Genomic DNA, 20,256 nt, shown 5'->3' on the forward strand with positions numbered 1-20,256 from the left:
TTGGGCAGCTTGAATTATTCATTTCCTTCATCACCAGTGCCTGGATTTCGTACAGGGGCTCATTGTGTACCTCATTACTCAGCAACATTAACAACTTCATTTCTTAAACACAAGTTGTTTCTGGCACAATCAGTTCATATAAAATGTATATAGCAATGACTTTATTCACCTGTCTTGGTTTTCTTACATGTCTGTGAGCTTGGAGCTACCAAGAGTCTCTTTAAATCAGGTTAATTTTCACGTGGTGCCTAGCGAGGATGCTCTGCTGGGCACAGCATCCAGCTGGGGAGGGAGAGGGCAACCCCTCGGCACTGCCACCAAGCAAACCCAACCAAACCCACCCTTGTGAAACCAACCCTTCGCTGGCTTGCAAGTCTCCACAGCATCATACAAAGCTTTTCCCACCAAATCCCCAACAAAGCCACCCCACGAGGCTTTTATGTGCTGTTAGCCATTGGCCATGAGTGCTAAGTCATTGCCCTGGCTTGTTGCTGACTCCTTACTTTCAGGGGTGTCTCCGTTCCTCTTAATGGATGCCGCTCCACAAGCAAGGGCCTTGCTGATATTTGCATTTTTCTTTCTTTATTATTAATATGCCAAACAGCATCTCCACCTCTGCGCTAGATGGGTCCATCTCTTGGACCTTCCTTCTCAAGGAGCTCCTGTTTTCCTTCCTTCTGAAAGAGCATCTCTGCGACCATCTCCACCACCATCTACCTGGAATTCCCTCATCGTCTTCCAAAGGGATGTGCCTGATGCCTCAGGGTTGTTAATGAACCTATCGACAGTGCTGTAAATTTCTAGCACTGTTTATCAAGCTGGATGTGACCTGCCAGTCCTCTGCCCAAGAGGTGTAATGGGTAAATAAGCCAAGACAGGCAGCTCAGATGCTGGTTAATAATTCAGCTGGCCCTGATGATGCAGAATCACTGCAGGGGGATGCACCCATCAATTTTAACAATATTAAACAATGGCTAAATAAAATAATTTAAAAAAATGTCAATCTGGTCAAGAAAGAGCTGAAATTGTCCGTGAGAAATACCACCATAGATATGAGTGTGCACACTGGTCGCAAGCCTGGTTTTGCCTGGTCTGGAGCTCACCATTTGTTAATGATGGGGCATGGTGGGGAGAAAACGCCTGGAAAAATCCATTTTGAAGGAGAGGATCCTGCCGCAGGTGGAGGCAGATGTGAGGAGAGAACAGCAGCTCCGGACCCACCAGGTATGGGAGAAGCCCAAGGCCGTCAGGGCTCCAGGTGACACCTCCCAGCCAGTTCCCAGGTGCTCGGGAAGGACCACACAGCTCCTCACCCTGCTCTCGGAAGGGCCATCTGTCACGACAGCCACGCACCCAGGGGAACAGCTGAGGCTTGCTGAGCTCAGCTTCCAGCTCCTGCTTTGTCTTACGGTGCTGGGGGGAGGGGGGAAATAGGGGTAGTGGGGGAAGGAAAAACAAATAGGAAAGCAGCTGCCCTCTGGCAGCTTTTGGGGTTTCTACAGGATTTCACCTGGAGCTCTTGCTGGTTTCCCTTTCCTTACCAGAAATAGGGTTTCTCCGTGATTTTTTTTCACCCCCCCGATATACTCCCCATCACCTCTACTTCCCAATGGATCACCTCCCATCACCTCTCCATCTGTGCTTTCCAAGGCAGAGCCCCTCACTGCTGGCCGCTTTCCTTTCCCACCCATGGCATGTAAACCAGAGCGGCATGTGAGCATCTGTGCCAGCCAGCCTAGGTTATTCATCCCTCTAAGCCCCTTCTCTAAGGAGGCTCCAGCCATTTCCCAAAGCTTAGCCTGAAGCAGCCATGGACCCCTCTTCCTTTGGAGGTGATGCTGGTGAGAAGAGGCTACATCCAGCACATCCAGGAATAGCCCGGAGCCACTCAGCCCCCAGGAGAGACCCCCCCCCATGACTCAGACAAGTGCTTTGGCAGCATGAGGGACAGAAGACGGAGCTGATTTTTCAAGTTAGTCAACCAGAAAAAGAGACCTGCAATTCTTGGGGATGCTCTCCTGCCCCAGAATGCAGCAGGGACAGGGAGAAGGTGTTCTCGCAGGCACCTCTCGAGTTTGCTGCTCCCGTGGCACTGGGAGGACACAGCAGGTCTTGTCCGCACTCTGCCGGCTTCCAGACAGCCCTTGGAGCTGCTGCCCTTGGCCCCAGCCTGCAGCTACCAGCGGTGCCCTGGCCCAGAGGGCTTTCTCAGAGCAGGGTCACCACGCTCTTCCCAAAAGCATGCCCATCACTTCGCTTTAGCAATTCCCGGTGCCGTGCCCTCTCCAAGAGCCCAGGCACCACTTTGCTCTGGTGAACGCCAGCACCACACTCTCCCCAAAACCATGCCCACAACCTTGCTCCAGCAATTCCCCAGGGCCGTGCCTTCCCTGAGAGCCCAGGCGCCACTTGGCTTTGGGGAGTGCCAGCACCATGCTCCCCCCAAAAGCATGCTCCGGCAATTCCCGGTGCCGTGGCTCCCCCCGAAAGCATGCTCCGGCAATTCCAGCGGCCCCGGCACCCCCATCCCCGGTGTTCCCCTCTGGCACCCCCCGTCCCGGTGCTCCTGGCCCTGGTACCCCCAGCCCCACACCAGCCGCTAAGCCGGGACGGGGCGGAGCTCCCGAACAGACGCCCCGCCCAATCCCGCCCGCCCCGCCCAATCCCGTCCAACTACGCCCCGCCCCTCCCACCCGCTTCCCCCAATCCCGTTCCGCTCCGCCTGCCCCGCCCCTCCCGCCCGCCACTGCGCTCTCGCGAGACACCGGAGCATGGCGCGGGCGGGCGGCGGGAATCTGCCATGGTGCGGCCGGGACCGGAGCGGGACAGGGGCGGCGGGAGCGGCGGGGAAGAGCGGGGGGATCGGCGGGCACCCCCCGGGCTGACCGCCCCCTGACCGCCCCCCGCCCGCTGCGCTCTCTCCGGTGCAGGGTGGAGAAGTACCGGCCGCAAGCGCTGTCGGAGCTGGTGTCCCACCAAGATATCCTCAACACCGGTAGGTAACGACCCCCCGTAACCGCCCCCCGCAACAGCACCGGGGGGTGCCAGGCAGCCCCCAGCCCCGTTATTCTTCTCCAGTGCAGCGGTTCATCAGCGAGGATCGGCTGCCGCATCTTCTCCTCTATGGGCCGCCCGGTACCGGAAAGACCTCGACCATCCTCGCCTGCGCCAAGCAGCTCTACCGGGAGCGGGAGTTCGGCTCCATGGTGCTGGAGGTAACCGGGGGGGTGGGGTGGGTGATGGGGGGGTCACCCCCACCCCCGGGTGCATCCTCAGGCAGGGGCGCGGATCCACGCCATCTCTCTCCAGCTCAACGCCTCCGACGACCGGGGTATCGACATCGTCCGAGGGCCCATCCTGAGCTTCGCCAGCACCAGGACCATCTTCAAGTAAGTGGTGGGTCTGCACTTCCCAAAGCCCCCGGCCCCTTTGTCACCCCCCTGCCAGCACGGCCTACCCTGGTGCGTGGCTTGGGATGTGGGTTTGGGGGGGCTCCTGGGGTGGGCAGTGTATGGAGAGGATGAGAAGGACCCAGGGTACACAGTGAGCAGGGAGGATGGGGGGGGCTAAGGATGAGTGATAAGGATGCCAGAGCAGAGGGGAAAGGAGGGCTTCTTGGGGGCGTTCATGGGGGTCAGGCTGGGAATAAGCACCCCCTGCTTACCCTCCTCCAGCACCAAGCCAGCAGCTGAGACCAAAGCCCCCTCCCCTTTTTTCTCTTTTTAAGGAAAGGCTTCAAGCTCGTCATCCTGGATGAAGCCGATGCCATGACCCAGGATGCTCAGAACGCCCTGCGGCGAGGTGAGGGCTGCTGGGGACCCCACGCTGCTGGCACCCCTTCAGCCTTGCCCAGCCCGGCGCAGGGTGGGAGCCTGTACAAGGCAGCAGAGGAGGACCAGCCTCTCCTCTGTCCTTTTTCGCAGTGATTGAGAAGTTCACAGAAAACACCCGCTTTTGCCTCATTTGCAACTACCTCTCCAAGATCATCCCTGCCCTGCAGTCCCGCTGCACGCGCTTTCGCTTCGGCCCCCTCACCCCAGAGCTGATGGTGCCCCGGCTGCAACACGTCGTACAGGAGGAGGGGTGAGCTGGGGATGGCACAGAGTGCAGGGGGCCCTGCAGCATCCTCCACCCCCCCCTTTTTCCCCATTCCTCTATACAGGGAGGAGCTGCAGGCTTGGTTTTCTGCAGTTGTATTTCCCTCCAGCAATGCTGGCTCCCTCTGCAGCCCCAAGGTCTTGTTTTCCAGGGTGGATGTGACTGAGGATGGGATGAAGGCTCTGGTGACCCTCTCAAGCGGTGACATGCGCAGAGCCCTCAATATCTTGCAGGTACAGACAATAGGCACAGCCGCTCCTCGTGTAAGCCGGCAGTACTCGGCTCCACGCAGGCAGCTGCCCTGGAGGAAGGGCTGAGCTCTTCATCCTTCCTGCACCCTCCTCTTCCTCAGAGTACCACCATGGCCTTTGGGAAGGTGACGGAGGAGAATGTCTACACCTGCACAGGACACCCCCTCAAGTCTGATATTGCCAACATCCTTGACTGGATGCTAAACCAGGACTTTTCCACCGCCTATCGCAGTATCCTTTTCCCTCTGCTGGCCCTGGGGTTTAATCCCCACTGCTGTAAATCCTCTTCACCAGGGCTCCTTGTCCTGTGCCCTCCAGCTCCGGCTGGGGTGGGTGCTGCTCACTGGGGAGGGTCCTCAGGGTTGTTGTGGGGATGAGGAGTGGGATCTCACAGGGAAAAACTTGGCAGAAGGCCCTTCACTCACTCTCATCTCAGAAATCATGGAGCTGAAGACGCTGAAGGGCTTGGCCCTGCAGGACATCCTCACTGAGATCCACCTGTTTGTGCACAGAGGTGGGGGCTTGAGGGGCCGGCTCCTGTGACCCCAGGAGGGCCAACCACTGCCCCCCCACACACAGCCCACACTGACATATGCCATCTCCTTCTCTCCGCAGTCGATTTCCCACCCTCGATCCGCATCCAGCTGCTGATCAAAATGGCAGACATAGAGTAAGTGTCCACTCACCCCTGCTCCTTGCCCTAAAGCACCCCAGCTGGAGGGCTGCCAGCGTGCCAACCCCATGGGAGCCACCACTGCTGTGCTGTGCCAGGTCCTGGCAGCTGGTGGGCACCACTGACAGACACCCACAGGCCCTGAGCATCTGTCCTGGCCAGGGCTCTTGCTTTGTTGGGATGCAGACACTGGTGGAAATACTCAAACCTGCCCTTGCCCCCTGCTCCAGGTACCGGCTAGCTGCTGGGACCAATGAAAAGATTCAGCTGAGCTCCCTCGTCGCAGCTTTCCAAGTCACCAGGGACCTGATCGTCGCCGAAGCCTGAGTCCACGAAGATCCCAGGAAGTAGGGTGGATCCCTGCTTGCATTACCAGATCTTGCAGAAGCTGGAAGGGATCGTCATCCCCGTGCATGGAGCTGCTCCCTGCAGCTTTCCATTTCCTTTCTGCAAGCCCTGAGCCTGCAGCTGGGGCACGAGAGTCAGGCAGCGTTATTTCTAAGCTTCATCGGGAAATACAGATGCCTCTAAAGCCCAGCAGGTTGCACTTGTCTTTTCTTTTCCCTCCTGTCCAGCAAGGACTGAAGGGAGGTGGTCGCAGCACCCACACAGGCTGAAGTCGGCTGCTGTCACCTGCCTGCAAAACCCCACTCCCTCACAGGGCAGAGCTGCCCCAGCTTGTGCCACCCCGTTGCTTGCACAGCTGAGCAGGGACAAACACAGTTTCTTGCATTGACACTCCCACATGACAAGGGGGAACACAGCTGTGGGTCACACCTGTACAGGCTAGGGAAACACCACCTTTCTGCATTCTGCTGCTTGCAAGGGAAAACATCTCAGGGAACAGTTTAGAGGAGACATTCCCCTACTTCTCCATCTGCTGGGGTCACAGCCTCGGGCTCACGCACAGACCGAGCCCTCTAGCATGCAGGGGACTCAAAACACGTGCTGTCATTCCAGGCACCCGCTAAACTGGAGGGAGACAAGCGCGTGAGACCTTCATGCACAGCATCTCTGGACATTAGGCTGCTCAAGTGCCAAGCTCCAGAGGGGAGAAAAAGCAACAGAGGAATGGAAGCTGGGGGCTGCCGGAAGCCCCAGGTCCCACCTTCACGGTGGACTGATCCTCCTCAGCACCCACTGCTGAACACTTAATGGTCTGCTGCACTTCAGAGCTGGGTAAGCACTCGCTGCCACCCCAACAGCTGCCCGAGGCTGGAGCCCCTAGCGCGCTGGAGCCTGCCCTGCCCAGTATCCCCAGGTCACCTCTACAAGCCAAGAGGAAAGGCATGAGGAATAATTTTTTTATTCTGTCATCGCTGTTGTCTAGTCTGCAGAGACCTGCTCGGGTTTATCCAGCTCACGCCCAAACCAGGAGAGCAGCAGAGCCTGCACTCCTCCGGGAACTCAGCCACAGTACAAGCCAGTCCCAGCGAGGGTCAGTTTTGTCACGGATGGTTGTAGCCCGGTATTCGTATGAACAACAAAAGCTCTGCTCAGACTGCAGCTGCTAACCTTCAACCCACAACATTGCACTTGGAAGCAAAAGCACCTGACCCAAAACTTGCAGATAGCAGGGGAACAGGGGGACCTGTGTCCCCTGCGGGGCCACCACAGCTGTGCCCCTTGCCCTCTGCATGCATTTTTGCTGGGTTCTAGTATTACTATACTCAAAAATCCCTCCACATTCACAGACAGAGCCCCAAAACAAGGGGAGTAGCAATCTTTCTGCCCCACGGCTCACAAATCAGCGAGACGTCGTTGCAGCAGTGCCTCCTCTAATCCAGCCAAGCCCTGCCACCGGGCAGAGGGCTCTCACCTCCATCCTCCACTTTCCACGCTGCCTTAAAAGGTCCGGTAAGTGAGGAATTCCTTCAGCTTCCTGGGAATGGGGAGTGCAAGGACCTGGTATGTTGTCAGGAAGGTGCGCAGAGCTTTGCGACACAAGTGCTTTAGTGACGAGAGCACCCTTGGAGCAGTCCAGAATTGGACGTGGCCATCTCTGGTCCTGCAATGGAACCCAAACAAGCCGTAAGCACAGGGCAGAGCGACACGCTAAAACTCTAACCCCCAAATATCCCAAGCTTGCAGCAACCACGCTCTCCCCAGCCGAGGAAACCAGCCTGTACCCCCAAGGAAGCCCAGAATTTGCTCAGCAGACCCAGAGCTGCAGAGGGAGGGAGCAGCCACGTGTCTCTCCACTCTCTTCTCCTCAATACGCACCCTGTGGCGATAAAACCACCGTGTGGAAAGTACATGCAGCACAGGCCGTTGGTCATGGGAGCAAATGCAACCGGAGACCGAAGCTCCAATGCCCAGATCCTCAGGAGCCTAAGGAGAAAGGGAGGGGACACGATGCCAGGCCCACATCCACGCAGTGCCTGCAGCTAAAATAAAGCCTCTGGGTTCACCTGAATGCATGCAAACTCTGGAGTAGGATTTTCTTCCCATGGGCTTAGAGCATCCCAGGAGTGTCACAACACGGCAGCAAAGCAGGAGGCACTGTCCCCTGTAGAGCTGAGCTGGATGCAGACAGAGCTAGTGACTGTGCTGAGGGGCACAGCGAGGGCAGCACAGCACACAGGAGGACACGGGCCCCGGCTCATCGCTCAGAGGGGTGACAGGACCCTGACCTTGCTACCCCTTGCCACAGCCAAGCTGCGGTATCCCAGGCAGCTGGCCCTTTCCCCTTAAGCCAAGCGCTGCGGGGGGGGGGGGGGCTGGCACGCGAGGTCTGTTCCCCACTGGCATGTCCCAAGCTCCTGGTTTGTTTTGGTGGTGTCCTTCTGGGACCTTCTTCTTCCCACTGGGGGTCCCCAAGGGGGTTCACTCACCTGTCGTCTGCCACCGTGGCCAGGTAGAGGCCCTCAGGGGAGAAGCAGACTGAGCGCAGGGAGCTGGTATGGACTTCACTGCTGTAGTCCAGTGCCGAGTGCAGAGGGGCATGGCTGTGAGTAGGGAGAACAAGCCCAGCATCAGCCCCAGGTTGCCATAAGCCCCATCCCCAGTGCTCTGGACTGGCAGAGGGGCCAAACCTGGAAAGCCAGAGCCCCCTTTCAGCCACTGGAGACAGGGGAGAGGTGGTGGCCGTGCCCAGCTAGGAGGGAAGGCCATGTTCAGCCCTAACAAACCCCCACAGCATTGTTCTGCCACCTTTCCACAATTCCCCACTGGCCCCCCAGCTCCATACCGCAGTGTCCTAAGCTGCTCCCCAGTGTAGGGGTCCCACATTATGACGCAGGCATCATAGGAGGCGGTGACAAGGAGTGCCGAGTCCGGCGAGAAGTCGCATGACACCACACTGCTCTGGTGCCCCTCCAGCCTCCGGATGAGGGTGTAGGATCGCATGCTCCACAACAGTGCCTGCGGGACATGGGCAGGGGCTGAGGCTGGGAGCATCCCCAGGGTGGGTACAGAGAAGCATCATCTTGGGGTTTAAGCCACATGGGCTCTGGTCTCAGCTCCTCCATGCAGAGCCTGGATGGCTGAGGAACGAGGGTGGCTCTGGCCTGGCCCCTTCTCACAGGGGGGGCTTCTTGCACTGAGGGACACAGAGAACCGAGAGGAGCGCTGGAGTCAGTGGGATACAGGATGGCTCCCATCCTGCAGGACTCACCGACTTCTCTCCGGCAGCAGAGCAGAGCATGCTGCAGTCTGGGGAGATGGAACAGCAGTAGACCCACTGCACATGGCCTGACAGCACCTGGACCTGCCGCCCTGGGGACAACAGACACATGAGTCACAAGAGGGGAGCACAAGATGCAGCGCTAGGCCCTGTCTCTGCTCTCCCCTCCCTTTCCCAAGAGGGAATGCATGCGGGGCTGGGGGGTTCCTGGGGGCAGATCCCAAGCTCTGTCTACTTGCAACCCCCTCCTGAACCTCCCAGACCCCACTTGGAATAAGACAGCTCTACCCTGTGTTGCAGGACTCTCCCCTTCTGCCTTGAACACTGTTACTGAAGATCCTCTCCCACCATCTCCCCTACCGAGATGGGTTTCTTCCCCCTTCCCCACAGCAGAGCCCAGCCTCAGCCAGGGGTGACCTAGCACGAGGATCATCCCTGCATGCTCCTACCATCTCTGCTCAGGTCCCAGACACGCAAGGTCTTGTCCCGTGAGGCCGACACAAGGATAAGGCTTCCATTGGGAGCGAAGCTCAGGTCTCTGACAACATCCTGGTGCCCCAAGAGGCTGAACAGGAGGTGTCCTGCGGAGAGGAGCTATGCTCAGCACCGTCCCTCCACAGGGAATGAAGCAGTGCCACTCACATGCAGGCAGCCCCGCTTGGGACTGGGCAGGGGCTCCCGCTCACCCTGGGGAAGGACGGAGACGGGATCTCCTTCCAAGTGGAAGCAATGGGAGAGACACCACCCTGAAGCCATGCCTGCTCCTGCGGTCAGCGAGGGCCACTCACCTGTCTGCACCTCCCAGACCTTGATCTGCCCATCGTTGAGCCCGGTGGCCAGGATCTGGCAGGGAAGACCCACGGCGCAGGTGGGATCCGTCTCCTCCGCCTCTGCCGCCGGCCAGGCGCTGAAGGCCAGGCCCCACACGATCTGCCCGCACTCCAGCGTCTTCTCCTTGGCCACCCCTCGGCCCCTCGCCTCCGCTTTGCCGCCGCGGCTCTTACGCTCCGAGGTTTTGCAGCTGCTGGGGGAAAGAAGGGACACAGGTCTATCCCTGGGGCGGCCTGGTCCCCCGGGATCCCCCACCCCGGCTCCGTGTGCCCCCTGCCCACCCAGCCCCCCAACTCACAGCTCGGCCTCCTCCAGGGGCCAGGGGATCAGCTTGACCACGCAGTGTCCCTGCGACCAGGCGAACCAGGCGCCGTCGGGGGAGAAGGCCACGCTCCAGGTCTCGCAGCTGGATTTCCAGTCGTAGCGCTGCGGCCGGCCCGGCTTCAGCTCCGCCAGCAGGACCGGCTCCTCTGGGCGGCGGGACGGCCACGTTACCCCCCGGCCAGGGCCTCGCCCCCCTCCTCCCGCCCTCCCCCTGCGCACCGGGGCTCCCGCACCGGGACACCCGCTGCCCCGGCCCCCGCGGTACCCGGCCGCCGCTCGCCGCCCCGCCTCACCTCCGCTCGGCTTCATGGCGGCTCCGCCGCCCGCCCGGCCCGGCCCCGCCGCCTCCGCCCGGCCACGGCAAGGCCCCGCCGGGCCGGGCGCGGCCTCCGCGGGCCCAGGCCCGGGCCTAGGCCCAGGGTGGCGGCAGCTGCGGCGGCGCGGCGAGGGGAGCGCGGCTGCCGCCTCCGCCTCCTCCTCCTCTGGCGGCACCGCCCCGCCGGGCCCGCGGGGGCCGGGGTGCCGCGGGGGGAGGGCGCCCGCGCAGGGACCCCCCCGCCGCCGCCGTGCTGGGCCGGGCCCCGGGGCTGGCCGTGCGCCCCGGCTCCGCGGGATGGGGCCGGGGGCGGGGAGCGGAGCGCGGGCCCCGGGCAGGGGAAGCGGCGGCCGCCTCGCCTTCCCCGCCGGCCCCCGGGGACACCCCCCGGGGCGCTGCCGCTGCCCCCGCCCCGCTGGGACACGGGCCGAGCCCAGGCCGCCCCACGGGGCTGGGGGGCTGCGGGGGCGCCCGGAGCGGCCGGTGCCCGCAGCCCCTCCCTTTGCGGCACAGCACCGGCGCCCGGGGACCCCGCAGGCACCCGGTGACGCCCCCGGCAGTGCCCCCCCGGGGGGCCATCACCCACACAGTGACCCCCCCCAGGACCCAGCACCCACACAGTGTCCCCCGGGGACCCTGCACCCACACGGTGACACCCCCGGCAGTGCCCCCCCGGGGGACCACTACCCACACAGTGACCCCCCAGAAGCCAGCACCCACACAGTGACCACCTAGGACCCAGCACTCACACAGTGACCCCCTCCAGTAGCAACACCCCAAGGACCCCACACCCACAAAGTGACCCCTCCAGGGACCCAGCACCCACATGGTGACAACCCCCAGCAGCAGCACCCCAATGACCCCGCACCACACAGTGACCACCCCCCCGGGGACCGAGCACCCACACAGTGACCCCCCAGGGACCCAGCACCCACACAGTGTCACCCCCCTGGCACTGACCATCTGGGGACCTAGCACCCAAATGGTAACAACCCCCAGCAGCAACACCCCAAGGACCCAGCACCCATGCAGTGACCCCCCCAGGGACCCAGCACCCACACAGTGACACCCCCCCAGCACTGACCCCCCGGGGGCACAGCACCCACAGCACTGACCCCTGAGGACACAACCCACATGGTGACACCCACCTCAGCAGGGTCATGCCCCCAGAGACCCAGCACCCACAGTGACCCCCCCGGCAGCAGCACCCCAAGGACCCTGCACCCACTTGGTGACGCCCACCCTGGCAATCCCTCCCGTGAGTCACTGCAGGAGACATCTGGCCAGCCCACCCCCGCACCCCCCCAATTCACCAACCCTCCAGCCCCCCCAGTGCCTCCTGCTGTGCCTGGCAGTGGGAGGGCTGCACACCAGCAGCGCAGCGGGGACCGGGGGGACCGCATCCCCCTCTGCCCCCCCTGGCTCAGGGTCCCAGTGCAGAGAAGCCGGGGTGCGGGGGGAACTGGGGGGGGCACTGCAGTGCTGCACCTGCAGGCACCCTGGGATCTGCTGGAGTCTCCCTGGTCCAGTTCACCCAGAGGCACCCCAGGTGGGGGCAAGGTCCTGTGGGGGTCTTGGGCACCACTGTGCCAGCAGCCCCCCAGGCAGGCTGCTTCCTTCACCTCTGCCCACCCCAAGGCCAACGCTCACCCCAGGCTCCCCATGGCACCCACCGCCGCTTTGGGGTACAGGCAGAGCCCCCCAGCCTGGGGACAGTTTCTTGTGCCACTCAGCATGATAGGACAGAAGCTGCCCCCCGAACCCCCCCCACCCCACCCCCCCCCGGAGCCAACAGCCTGCAATGGTCCTGTGCCTCAGTTTCCCCATCGCTAGTGGGGGGGGGGGGGCTTTGCCCACGCTGGCAGTTGCTGGTACACGGGGGGACCCCCACAGTCAGTTCCCGGTGAGTGGCAACCTGTGGCTGCCGGCAGGGTGCCGGTGGGCCGGTGGGCACAAGGCCAGCCCACCCGAGCTCGCCCACCGCCGCATCCCTGCGCGCTCCGGCTCGCTTGCTCTCGCCCGCTGCTCCGGCGCAGGTGGGGAGCGAAGCAGCGAGAAAAACAACCGAGAAGAGGAAAAAGGAAGAAGCGACGACGAGAAGCAGTGGAGGAGGAGGAGGAGGCCAGTGCTGGCAGCCCCACCGGCGGCGGGGGGAGCTCAGGGCACCCCGGGGGCACCCGTTGTGGCCCCCCATGGACTCCTAGGTGCCCGTCCGAAGTTCGCCGGCATGGCCAAAACCACCTTACTGCACTGCCGGGTGGTGGAGGGGAAGGACCTGCCCGCCAAGGACGTGTGAGTGGCTTGGGGGGGTGTCTCGGTCCCCCAGGTTCCCCCAGCCCCTGACCCTGGGAGATGTGGCGGGGGCGTGCTGGGAGCTCTGGGTGCTCTGCTCTCGGTACAGTTTTGGGGGTCCCTGGTTGCACCCATGCTAGCAGGGACCCATGGCTCCAAGGGGGGGGTCTGTGGGTGGCAGGGGACTGCCAGCCCCCTCAGCTTTCCCCTTCCCCTTCCCCACCAGAGGTGTATGAGCCCCCCAACCACTTGAGCATCCCTTTGCTGCCCCCCAGCAGGGTGGGCACAGGGTATCCCCCCAGGGCTAGGCGTAGGACTGGGGGGACACTGCCCCCTGCACCCCCACAAACCTGTTGGGCATCCGTGCTCTTTGGGGGAGGGGGGGGGGCTGAGAAGACGAGGGGGCAGGAGACCCTCTGCCTGCTCCTGCCCCACGGCTACGCCTCGGCGGAGCTGGCAACCAAGGGCTCCTCCGGATGTGCCAGCCTGGCACTGCTGGCCGCTCCCAGGGCAGGGCAGCCGGGAGCGGCTGTGGGCAGCGGGGCCTCCTTGCCTCAGTTTCCTCACCCAGTAAGGGGTCATGACCCTGTGCTGGGTGCCGTACTCGGGGGGTCTGGGCACAGCAGGGTGATCCAGACCCACCAGCACAAGGATGAGGTGCCCAGCACCATTCCCAGCCCTCCAAACCCAGCTTGGGGCCATCCCGGCTCAGGGTGACCCACTCGTGGCCGGGCTCTGGAGGGGTTGGGTGCTGTCAGACCCACAGCGTGGTGCCAAGGTTTGCCTGCCCATCCCTGCCAGACCAGCCGGGCCATGGGCTTTGCTCTGCTGGCTGGCGCTGAGACAGCCCTGGGGACTAACAAAGCCATTCCTTAGCCAGCATGCCACACCGCCTGCTGTGCCCACCAGCCGCAGACGACGCCTTCCTGTCCCCCAGCCCATGGCTGGCACGGAGGCTGGAGTCACCTCCCTTGCTCCACTTGGGATCTGGCTTCTTACTGAAGCACCTCATACCATCCCCTGCCTCCAGCAGCTGGGGATTTGGGGTTCCAGCATCGCCCCGGCCATGCTGCCGCCCTGGGGCTGGCACCCCTCGGTACTGGTCCAGCTGCCATAAACGAGTGGGGAAGGGGCTTTGCAGGCAGCAGGTGGATCCCACCCTTGTCCCCTCCATCCCATCCTCCCGCACAGAAGGGGTTAAGCCCAGGATGGGCCCTGGGCCAGCTGGGTGTCACCCTGACATTATGAGCTGCCACAGAAACTCTGCCTCAGCTGTGCTGCTGGAGAGACAGAGGTACCCATGGGTGGGAGGCATGGGAACAAAGGGCAACGGCTCATGGTGGCCCACAACAGGTCCCCCAGCTCAAGGAGCATGGGGAAAAGGCATTGTCCCCTATCCAGGTATCAGCTGTGGAGATGGGCTGAGACTCATCTCACCCCCTGAGTCGGTGTTTCACTAGTGGGGTTTGAAGTGATGCTGGGACTGGGCCCCCTGAGCCCCCCCAGCAGCAGCCCCCAGAGATGGGTGGGATGCCTAGGTTGGGCACTGACCCCTTGAACCCACATCCCCTGCCCAGGTCCGGCTCCAGCGACCCCTACTGCGTGGTCAAGGTGGACAACGAGGTGGTAGCCAGGTATGGGGGACACCATGCCACCCCAGGGAGGGGATGCATAGGGACGGGTGCTGTCCCCATGGGTGCAGCCACCTCTCCCATCACTGGCAGGACGGCCACGGTGTGGAAGAACCTGAACCCTTTTTGGGGCGAGGAATACACCCTGCACCTGCCCCGTGGCTTCCACAGCCTCACTGTCTACGTGCTGGATGAAGACACCATTGGGTAGGGGGGACAAATGGGGGTGTGGGTGGGCACCAGCGAGCCCCTGGAGGGGTGGCACTGGTGGCCTCAATGCATGCTGCGCCTCTGCCCTCGCAGGCAGGATGATGTTATCGGCAAGGTCTCGCTCAGCCGCCAGCAGATCTCAGCTGAGCCGCGGGGTGAGTGGGGGGCAGAGAGTGGGGCTGGGTGGAAGGCAGTGGGGTCGGTTCTGGCATCACGGGGCACCCACCTTATTCCCCTTGGCAGGCATTGACAGCTGGCTCAGCCTGGTGCCCGTGGACCCTGACGAGGAGGTGCAGGGTGAGATCCACATGGAGCTGCAGGTCCCTGAGCAGGGCCACCCACGGGTGCTGCGCTGCCACCTCATTGAGGCCAGGTAGGGGGACTGGTGGGGCACAATGGGGGTGCAACAACACTGGGGTCTTATTTTTGCTTGATGGGGTCTGGGCAATGGTAGGAGGGGAGGGGATGGGCACAAGGGTGGCACAGGGCTCGTCCTCCCCTCTTGGCAGCAGGAAGGGCCCTTGCTGTGTCCTGTTTGGGGACATCAATGTTGCCAACCCACGTGTGATGATGCCATGGGGTCTCAGTGGGGGATGCACTGCCTTGGACACTGCCCAGGGGGACAAGGGGCAGAGCTGGGTGGCCCAGAGGGCCATGGGCTACCTGGTGTCAGTCTCCATCAGACCAGCCCACTCTGGCACCAGGTTTCTCCCCTTTGGCTTCAAAACCAGGGGAAACTGAGGCACCCCCCAGGCTGCCCCGCTGCTTCACCCTGATGTGTGTGCATGTGTGTCTGCATGTGTGTGCACATGTGCCCACACACACGCCAGACGGCAGGCTGCTGGCAGTGGAGCAGGCAGCAGAGGCAGCATCCCGCTGCCATGGCAACTGAAGCAGATACCAAGGAAACAGGATGGCCATGGGGACTGCCAGGAGGGACAGCAGAGCCCCCTCCTGCTGTGCCATTTGGCTCCCAGGCACCACAGAAGGAAGGGGTTTGGGGCAGGAGTGCTGAGGAATGGGGACCCACTCTCAGCAGCAGCTCCCTGGCATCTGCTGGCTGCCCCAAGGGTGGCCAGTGTGCCCGGGTGAGCTGGGGGAGAAGGGGGTCTTGGGGGTGCAGGGACCATGCTGGCAGAGATGGGCCCCCTGCCCACTGCACCCTTGCTGACCCCCACCTCCCCACAGGGACCTGGCCCCCCGGGACCTCTCGGGCACCTCGGACCCCTTTGCCCGCGTGTCGTGCTGTGGGCGTACATTGGAGACAGCCGTGAGTCAGGGTGCTGGGTGCTGAGACCCAGAGGTGTGCTGGGTGCTGGGACCCAGAGGCTTGGGCACCTCATCCCCCATGGTCACTGGTCCCTGTTCCCAGCAGGTGATTAAGAAAACCCGTTTCCCACACTGGAACGAGGTACTGGAGTTCGAGCTGGCAGAGGGTGAGCCAGGGGAAGCTGTGCTGAGCGTGGAGGTGTGGGACTGGGACATCGTGGGCAAGAATGACTTCTTGGGACAGGTGAGGACCTCGGGGCACACTGGTGTGGGGCAGGGTCCTGGAGGCACCTCTGCACCCCTATTACCTCCCCGTGCTTGGGGTCCAGGTGACTATGGGTCAGGACCCACAGGGGTGGGGGCAGGGGCATGTGCACCCACTGAGCCTGGGGCAGTGCCACATCCAGACCCACTGCGTGTCCTGGGCTCTCCCCCAAGGAGGGTGCTGGTGCATGCCTCCCCTGTGCTCAGACCCTGCCTCCTGCCCCCCAGGTCGAGTTCCCCTTGGACACCATCTGCACAGGCCCCACCAAAGGCTGGTTCCAGCTCCTGCCCTTCCCCAGCACCACTAAGGACCACAGGTGAGTGCATGAGCAGCTCCCCAGGGTGGTTCCTCCATTCTGGCTGGGAAGGAGCCAGGGTGCTGGACCCGGCTGAGCCCCCCCATGTCATTGCAGGCAGCAGCTGGGCACCCTACGGCTGGCGGTGCGGCTGGTGGAAGACAGGGTCCTGCCCCCCCACTACTACCAGCCCCTCATCCAGCTCCTCACTGAGCCCATCCTCTGCCCTGGCCAGGTGGGTGCTGCGGGATGGGGCGACACGCAGGGCTGGCTGAGGATCACCCAGGTGCGGGGGCCTCACCACGCCCACCCTGCCTTCCCTACAGCACCCTGCCAGCACAGCCCTGACCATCCTGGAGGAGGTGACCTCAGGGGAGAGCCGCCAGGATGTGGCTACCAAGCTGGTGAAGATCTTCTTGGGGCAGGGGCTGGCTGTGCCCCTCCTGGACTATCTCACCACCCGTGAGCTGGCCAGGACTAGTAAGTGCCAGGGCCAGGGGCACCACCTGCATCCCCCAGCCAGGAAACTGGGTTGCCAGGGTCCCTCCAGGCCCCCATGGGGAGAAAAGTGGGGCCACCAAGGGGGAGGCAGGACAGGTGCCACATGTCCCCAGGGTTGGATGCACCAGGGACAGCTGGGGCATCACCCCGTGCCCACCTCTCCATGGACTCTGTGCTCTTCCAGCGGACCCCAACACCCTCTTCCGCTCCAACTCACTGGCCTCCAAGTCCATGGAGCAGTTCATGAAGGTGAGCAGGGGAGGGGACACCAGCTAGGTCCCTGCTGCATCCCCCTGTGATGGCACCAGGGCACAGAGCTGGGTTGTGTCCCAGCAGGGCATCTATGAACAGTCTAGGGACGCAAATGGTGACTTCCATCCCTTGCAGGTGGTGGGGCTGCCCTACCTGCACGAGGTCCTGAAGCCTGTGGTGAACCGTATCTTTGAGGAGAAGAAGTATGTGGAGCTGGACCCTGGCAAGATGGAGCTGAGCCGCAGCAGGTGAGTGCGGGTGGGGTGGCTTGGGGGGACATGGCACCTGGCACATCCAAGCCATCTCCATCCCCATGTCCCCTGCAGGAGGGGGTCACCTATTGCTGTTGAACCTGTGGGTCATCTTGATGGCTTTTGGCCAACAAGGGTGGCCCATTCCTGGGTATTGGGTGGCCCCTGACCTGGTGGTATCCCTGCAGGAGGATCTCGCTCAAGGGGTCCCTTTCGGAGGTGCAGGTGCGAGAGAGCAGCCTGGAGCTGCTGAAGGGCTACCTGGGGGACATCGTTGATGCCATTGTGGGCTCGGTGGAGAAATGTCCCCTCCTCATGAGGGTGGCCTTCAAGCAGCTCCGCAGGCGCGTGGAGGAGCGGTTCCCCTTGGCACAGCATGAGGTGGGGCATGCGGCAGGGCCAGCACTGGGGGTCTGCATGCTGCTGGGACCACCACCCTGAGCTGTCCCTGTCCCCAGCCAGGAGGTGCAGTACTTCTCCATCAGTGGGTTTCTCTTCCTCCGCTTCTTTGCTCCTGCTGTCCTCACCCCAAAGCTCTTCAGCCTCCGGGAGCAGCACGCAGACCCTCGCACCGGCCGCACGCTCCTACTGCTTGCCAAGGTGCAGGGAACCTGGAGAGGGACACGGAGCCCAGGGAGGGATGGGGACCTGGGGAAGAATGGGGGCACCATGGAGGCACAGGGACCTTGAGAAGGGATGGGGACCCTGGGGGGGAATGAGGAACTCAAGGAGGGATGGGGAGCCCAGGGAGGGATGGGGACCCAGGAGAAGGATGGAGACTCCAGAGACGAGACAAGAACCCAGGAGATGGATGGGGACCACAAGGAATGATGGGGACCCCAAAAAGGGTAGAGCCACTCCTGTCCCCATGCCACATGCCACAGGCTGGCTCCTTCCCATGCTGCTTGAGGCCAGCCCTGCCCATCACCAGGCCATGCCACCACCTGGTGGGCATAGCACAGGAGCCAACCTGGGGCAGCAGTTATGCCCCATCACCCACCAGCTGCTCCACTTTTCCACTTTCCTCCCCAATTCCCAAGCCCACGGGGTTCAGGGGAGCAGCCGGAGGGGTTCAGGGGAGCAGCCTTCCACGCCAGGGGGGTACAGCACTGTGAGCTCTTCCCTGCACGGGTCAGGCGCTGCAGAGCATTGGCAACCTGGGGCTGCAGCTGGGGCAGGGCAAGGAGCCATGGATGGCCCCGCTGCACGCCATCCTGCTGCCCGGTGTCACTCGTGTCAAAGCCTTCCTGGACAGCCTGGTCACAGTGGAGAGCACCGAGGGTAAGTGGGGACACGGGGGCCACTACTGGTGCTGGGTCCAGCTATGCCAGCACCTGATACCAGGGGATGGCATCATCGCTGCTGTCCCCCACATCCTGGGAGCATCCCCGGGGAGGGGGATGCACTCACTGCCATGTGGATGCTGCCAGGATGGCTGGGGATGGGCATCCTCCGGCTGGGGGAGGTGGTGGCACTTGGGGTGATGCCGCTGCTTCCCTGTCTGGCTGTGCCACGGCCACAGTGGGTGAGGGGCCAGTGCCACCGGCACTTTTCCGTCCCTCGGCCACCATCAAAGAGGGGTACCTGCACACCCGCACGGCGGGGGGGGGCACCCTGCTGCCCCGCTTCGCCTTCAAGAAGAGGTACTTCTGGCTCAGCACCGAGGCCCTGACCTACTCCAAGTCCCCCAAGTGGCAGGTGGGTGCCTGCGACCCCCACCCTGTCTGGGGTGCCCCAGGGGGACAACATGTGGGTGCAGTAAGACATGGTGTTTTGGGGTCCCCAGGTGCGTTGCTCCATCCCTGTGCCACAGATGCGGGCGGTGGAGCTGGTAGATGAGAGCACCTTCCAGCACCCTCACGTCATGCAGATCGTGGCACAGGATGCTGCCGGGCAGCTCCACACCACCTATATCCAGTGCAAGGTGGGTGCCCCCCCACCCTGGGAGCCCCCTCCCTGGCAGCCATGGGGACAATGGAAATGGTCCTGGTTCCAAATCCATCTATGCTCAGGCACGAGCTGTACTGGGAACACTGGGGTACCCAGCCCTGACTGTACTGATGTCCAGGGGTTATCTGGGCCCTGGCTATACTGGGGAAATGGGGGTAGCCTAACCTGACTGTACTGGAGTCATGGAGGTACCAGCTCTGGTATATTGGGATCAGTGGGGTATCCAGCCATATCTGTACTGAAGTCTCTGAGGTACCAGCTCTATTAGCACTGGGGTCACTGGGGTACCCTGGCTCCCACGGTGCCACCTCCCCACCAGATCCTACCTGTGCAGCTTTGCCATCAAAATGTCACTCCCCGTCACCTGGTCCTGGTGCCCACCACCATCCCCGATGCCCACCCCTACCCAGGACCCCGTTAGCATCACCTATGCCCACCTCCACCCTCCTCCTCCCACTGGCAGTGCCCGGCGCAGGGTGCCCATGGGTGCCAGCGGGGTGCCACCCTCCCTCCCTGTCCCCGCAGAGCGCCCAGGAGCTGTGGCAGTGGCTCTGGGCAGTGCGGCAGGCCAGCAGCACCAACGAGGCCATGCTGCCCACCTGCCACCCGGGCACATTCCGTGCTGGCCGCTGGACCTGCTGCCTGCAGCCTACCTGCACCGGTAAGGCCGGTGGGCAGCCGGGGGCAGGGGGTCCCCTGGAAAGGGGGTGTGGGGGTCCCCTGGTACCCCCACTGTGGCTGTCTTTGGCAGCGCCAGGGTGCAGCCGGACCCACAGCACCGTGGTGCTGAGCGAGTGGAGTGACCCCCTGGACCCCACGGCAGCAGCACAGACCCTCTACAGGCACCTCCGGCAGGCGGGGGCCCGGCTGCGGTGAGGCGAGGGGGGCTGGCCCATGGCACGGGGGTCCCAGGCCCCTGGGTGCTGGCGGGCAGGGTGGGAGCGTGCTGAGGGTCACTCTCCTGCAGGGCGGCAGGGGCTGAGGGTCCCGAGGGCAGCGCAGTGTCCGAGCCCCCCTGCTCAGGGCAGGCAGGTATGGGCAGCCCTGCTGAGGGGGGTGATGGAGACCCTGCACCCCAGGGTACTGTCGGGGGTGGTCCCTGGGTGGGCGGCTGGCACACATGGGCACACGCAAGCACACACTGGTGCACGCTTGCACACGCATGCAGATGCGTGCACACACCTGCATGCAGTTGCACACACTCGCTCATGAATGCACACAC

At 63.0% G+C, this 20,256-nt stretch overlaps 3 protein-coding genes across 6 annotated transcripts in view; 2 read left to right on the top strand and 1 right to left on the bottom strand.

The window, feature by feature from the left end:
- The first annotated feature begins 2,733 nt into the window (after positions 1–2,733).
- Positions 2,734–5,559, top strand: RFC5 (replication factor C subunit 5). 2 transcript variants are annotated; one of them, XM_040606437.1, is made up of 11 exons: positions 2,734–2,803; positions 2,931–2,995; positions 3,079–3,215; positions 3,310–3,389; positions 3,728–3,801; positions 3,924–4,083; positions 4,250–4,331; positions 4,451–4,580; positions 4,786–4,863; positions 4,965–5,019; positions 5,253–5,559. In XM_040606437.1, the coding sequence occupies exons 1-11, from the start codon at positions 2,772–2,774 to the stop codon at positions 5,347–5,349; spliced, it is 990 nt and encodes a 329-aa protein (XP_040462371.1). In that variant the 5' UTR covers positions 2,734–2,771; the 3' UTR covers positions 5,350–5,559. The 2 variants fall into 2 exon arrangements, with proteins under 2 accessions (XP_040462371.1, XP_040462380.1); XM_040606446.1 differs by having other exon boundaries at positions 2,766–2,803; positions 3,084–3,215.
- A 753-nt stretch (positions 5,560–6,312) lies between these two features.
- Positions 6,313–10,367, bottom strand: WSB2 (WD repeat and SOCS box containing 2). Of its 3 annotated transcripts, none has more exons than XM_040606404.1 (9): positions 10,096–10,367; positions 9,777–9,948; positions 9,436–9,671; positions 9,097–9,228; positions 8,639–8,739; positions 8,213–8,385; positions 7,857–7,970; positions 7,246–7,353; positions 6,313–7,030 (listed from the first exon to the last, which is right to left on the bottom strand). In XM_040606404.1, the coding sequence occupies exons 1-9, from the start codon at positions 10,109–10,111 to the stop codon at positions 6,868–6,870; spliced, it is 1,215 nt and encodes a 404-aa protein (XP_040462338.1). In that variant the 5' UTR covers positions 10,112–10,367; the 3' UTR covers positions 6,313–6,867. The 3 variants fall into 3 exon arrangements, with proteins under 3 accessions (XP_040462338.1, XP_040462346.1, XP_040462355.1); XM_040606412.1 differs by having other exon boundaries at positions 9,436–9,668; positions 10,096–10,300; XM_040606421.1 differs by lacking the exons at positions 6,313–7,030; positions 7,246–7,353 and adding an exon at positions 7,365–7,544.
- A 1,978-nt stretch (positions 10,368–12,345) lies between these two features.
- Positions 12,346–20,256, top strand: part of RASAL1 (RAS protein activator like 1) — a 29,230-nt gene continuing 21,319 nt past the window's right edge. The window contains 19 exon segments of the mRNA XM_040606460.1: positions 12,346–12,410; positions 13,988–14,044; positions 14,135–14,248; positions 14,345–14,406; positions 14,495–14,624; positions 15,440–15,521; positions 15,627–15,764; positions 16,013–16,101; positions 16,198–16,315; positions 16,407–16,560; positions 16,766–16,830; positions 16,969–17,081; positions 17,273–17,465; positions 17,547–17,684; positions 18,221–18,363; positions 18,599–18,782; positions 18,871–19,008; positions 19,528–19,695; positions 19,792–19,906. Of these exon segments, the coding sequence (XP_040462394.1) occupies positions 12,346–12,410; positions 13,988–14,044; positions 14,135–14,248; positions 14,345–14,406; positions 14,495–14,624; positions 15,440–15,521; positions 15,627–15,764; positions 16,013–16,101; positions 16,198–16,315; positions 16,407–16,560; positions 16,766–16,830; positions 16,969–17,081; positions 17,273–17,465; positions 17,547–17,684; positions 18,221–18,363; positions 18,599–18,782; positions 18,871–19,008; positions 19,528–19,695; positions 19,792–19,906 (2,266 nt within the window).

This window comes from Falco naumanni, chromosome 1, assembly GCF_017639655.2.
Source record: "Falco naumanni isolate bFalNau1 chromosome 1, bFalNau1.pat, whole genome shotgun sequence".
NCBI lineage: Eukaryota > Metazoa > Chordata > Aves > Falconiformes > Falconidae > Falco > Falco naumanni.

Excerpts from the sequence above, each read along its gene's own strand:
- RFC5 (XM_040606437.1), top strand. The coding sequence starts at position 2,772 with ATGGCGCGGGCGGGCGGCGGGAATCTGCCATG. Across the intron at positions 4,084-4,249 it reads CACGTCGTACAGGAGGAGGG|GGTGGATGTGACTGAGGATG; the intron begins GTGAGCTGGGGA and ends CTTGTTTTCCAG. Across the intron at positions 5,020-5,252 it reads ATCAAAATGGCAGACATAGA|GTACCGGCTAGCTGCTGGGA; the intron begins GTAAGTGTCCAC and ends CCCCTGCTCCAG.
- WSB2 (XM_040606404.1), bottom strand. Across the intron at positions 7,971-8,212 it reads GAGCAGCTTAGGACACTGCG|CCATGCCCCTCTGCACTCGG; the intron begins GTATGGAGCTGG and ends CCCTACTCACAG. Across the intron at positions 7,031-7,245 it reads GGTGGTTTTATCGCCACAGG|GACCAGAGATGGCCACGTCC; the intron begins GTGCGTATTGAG and ends GTTCCATTGCAG.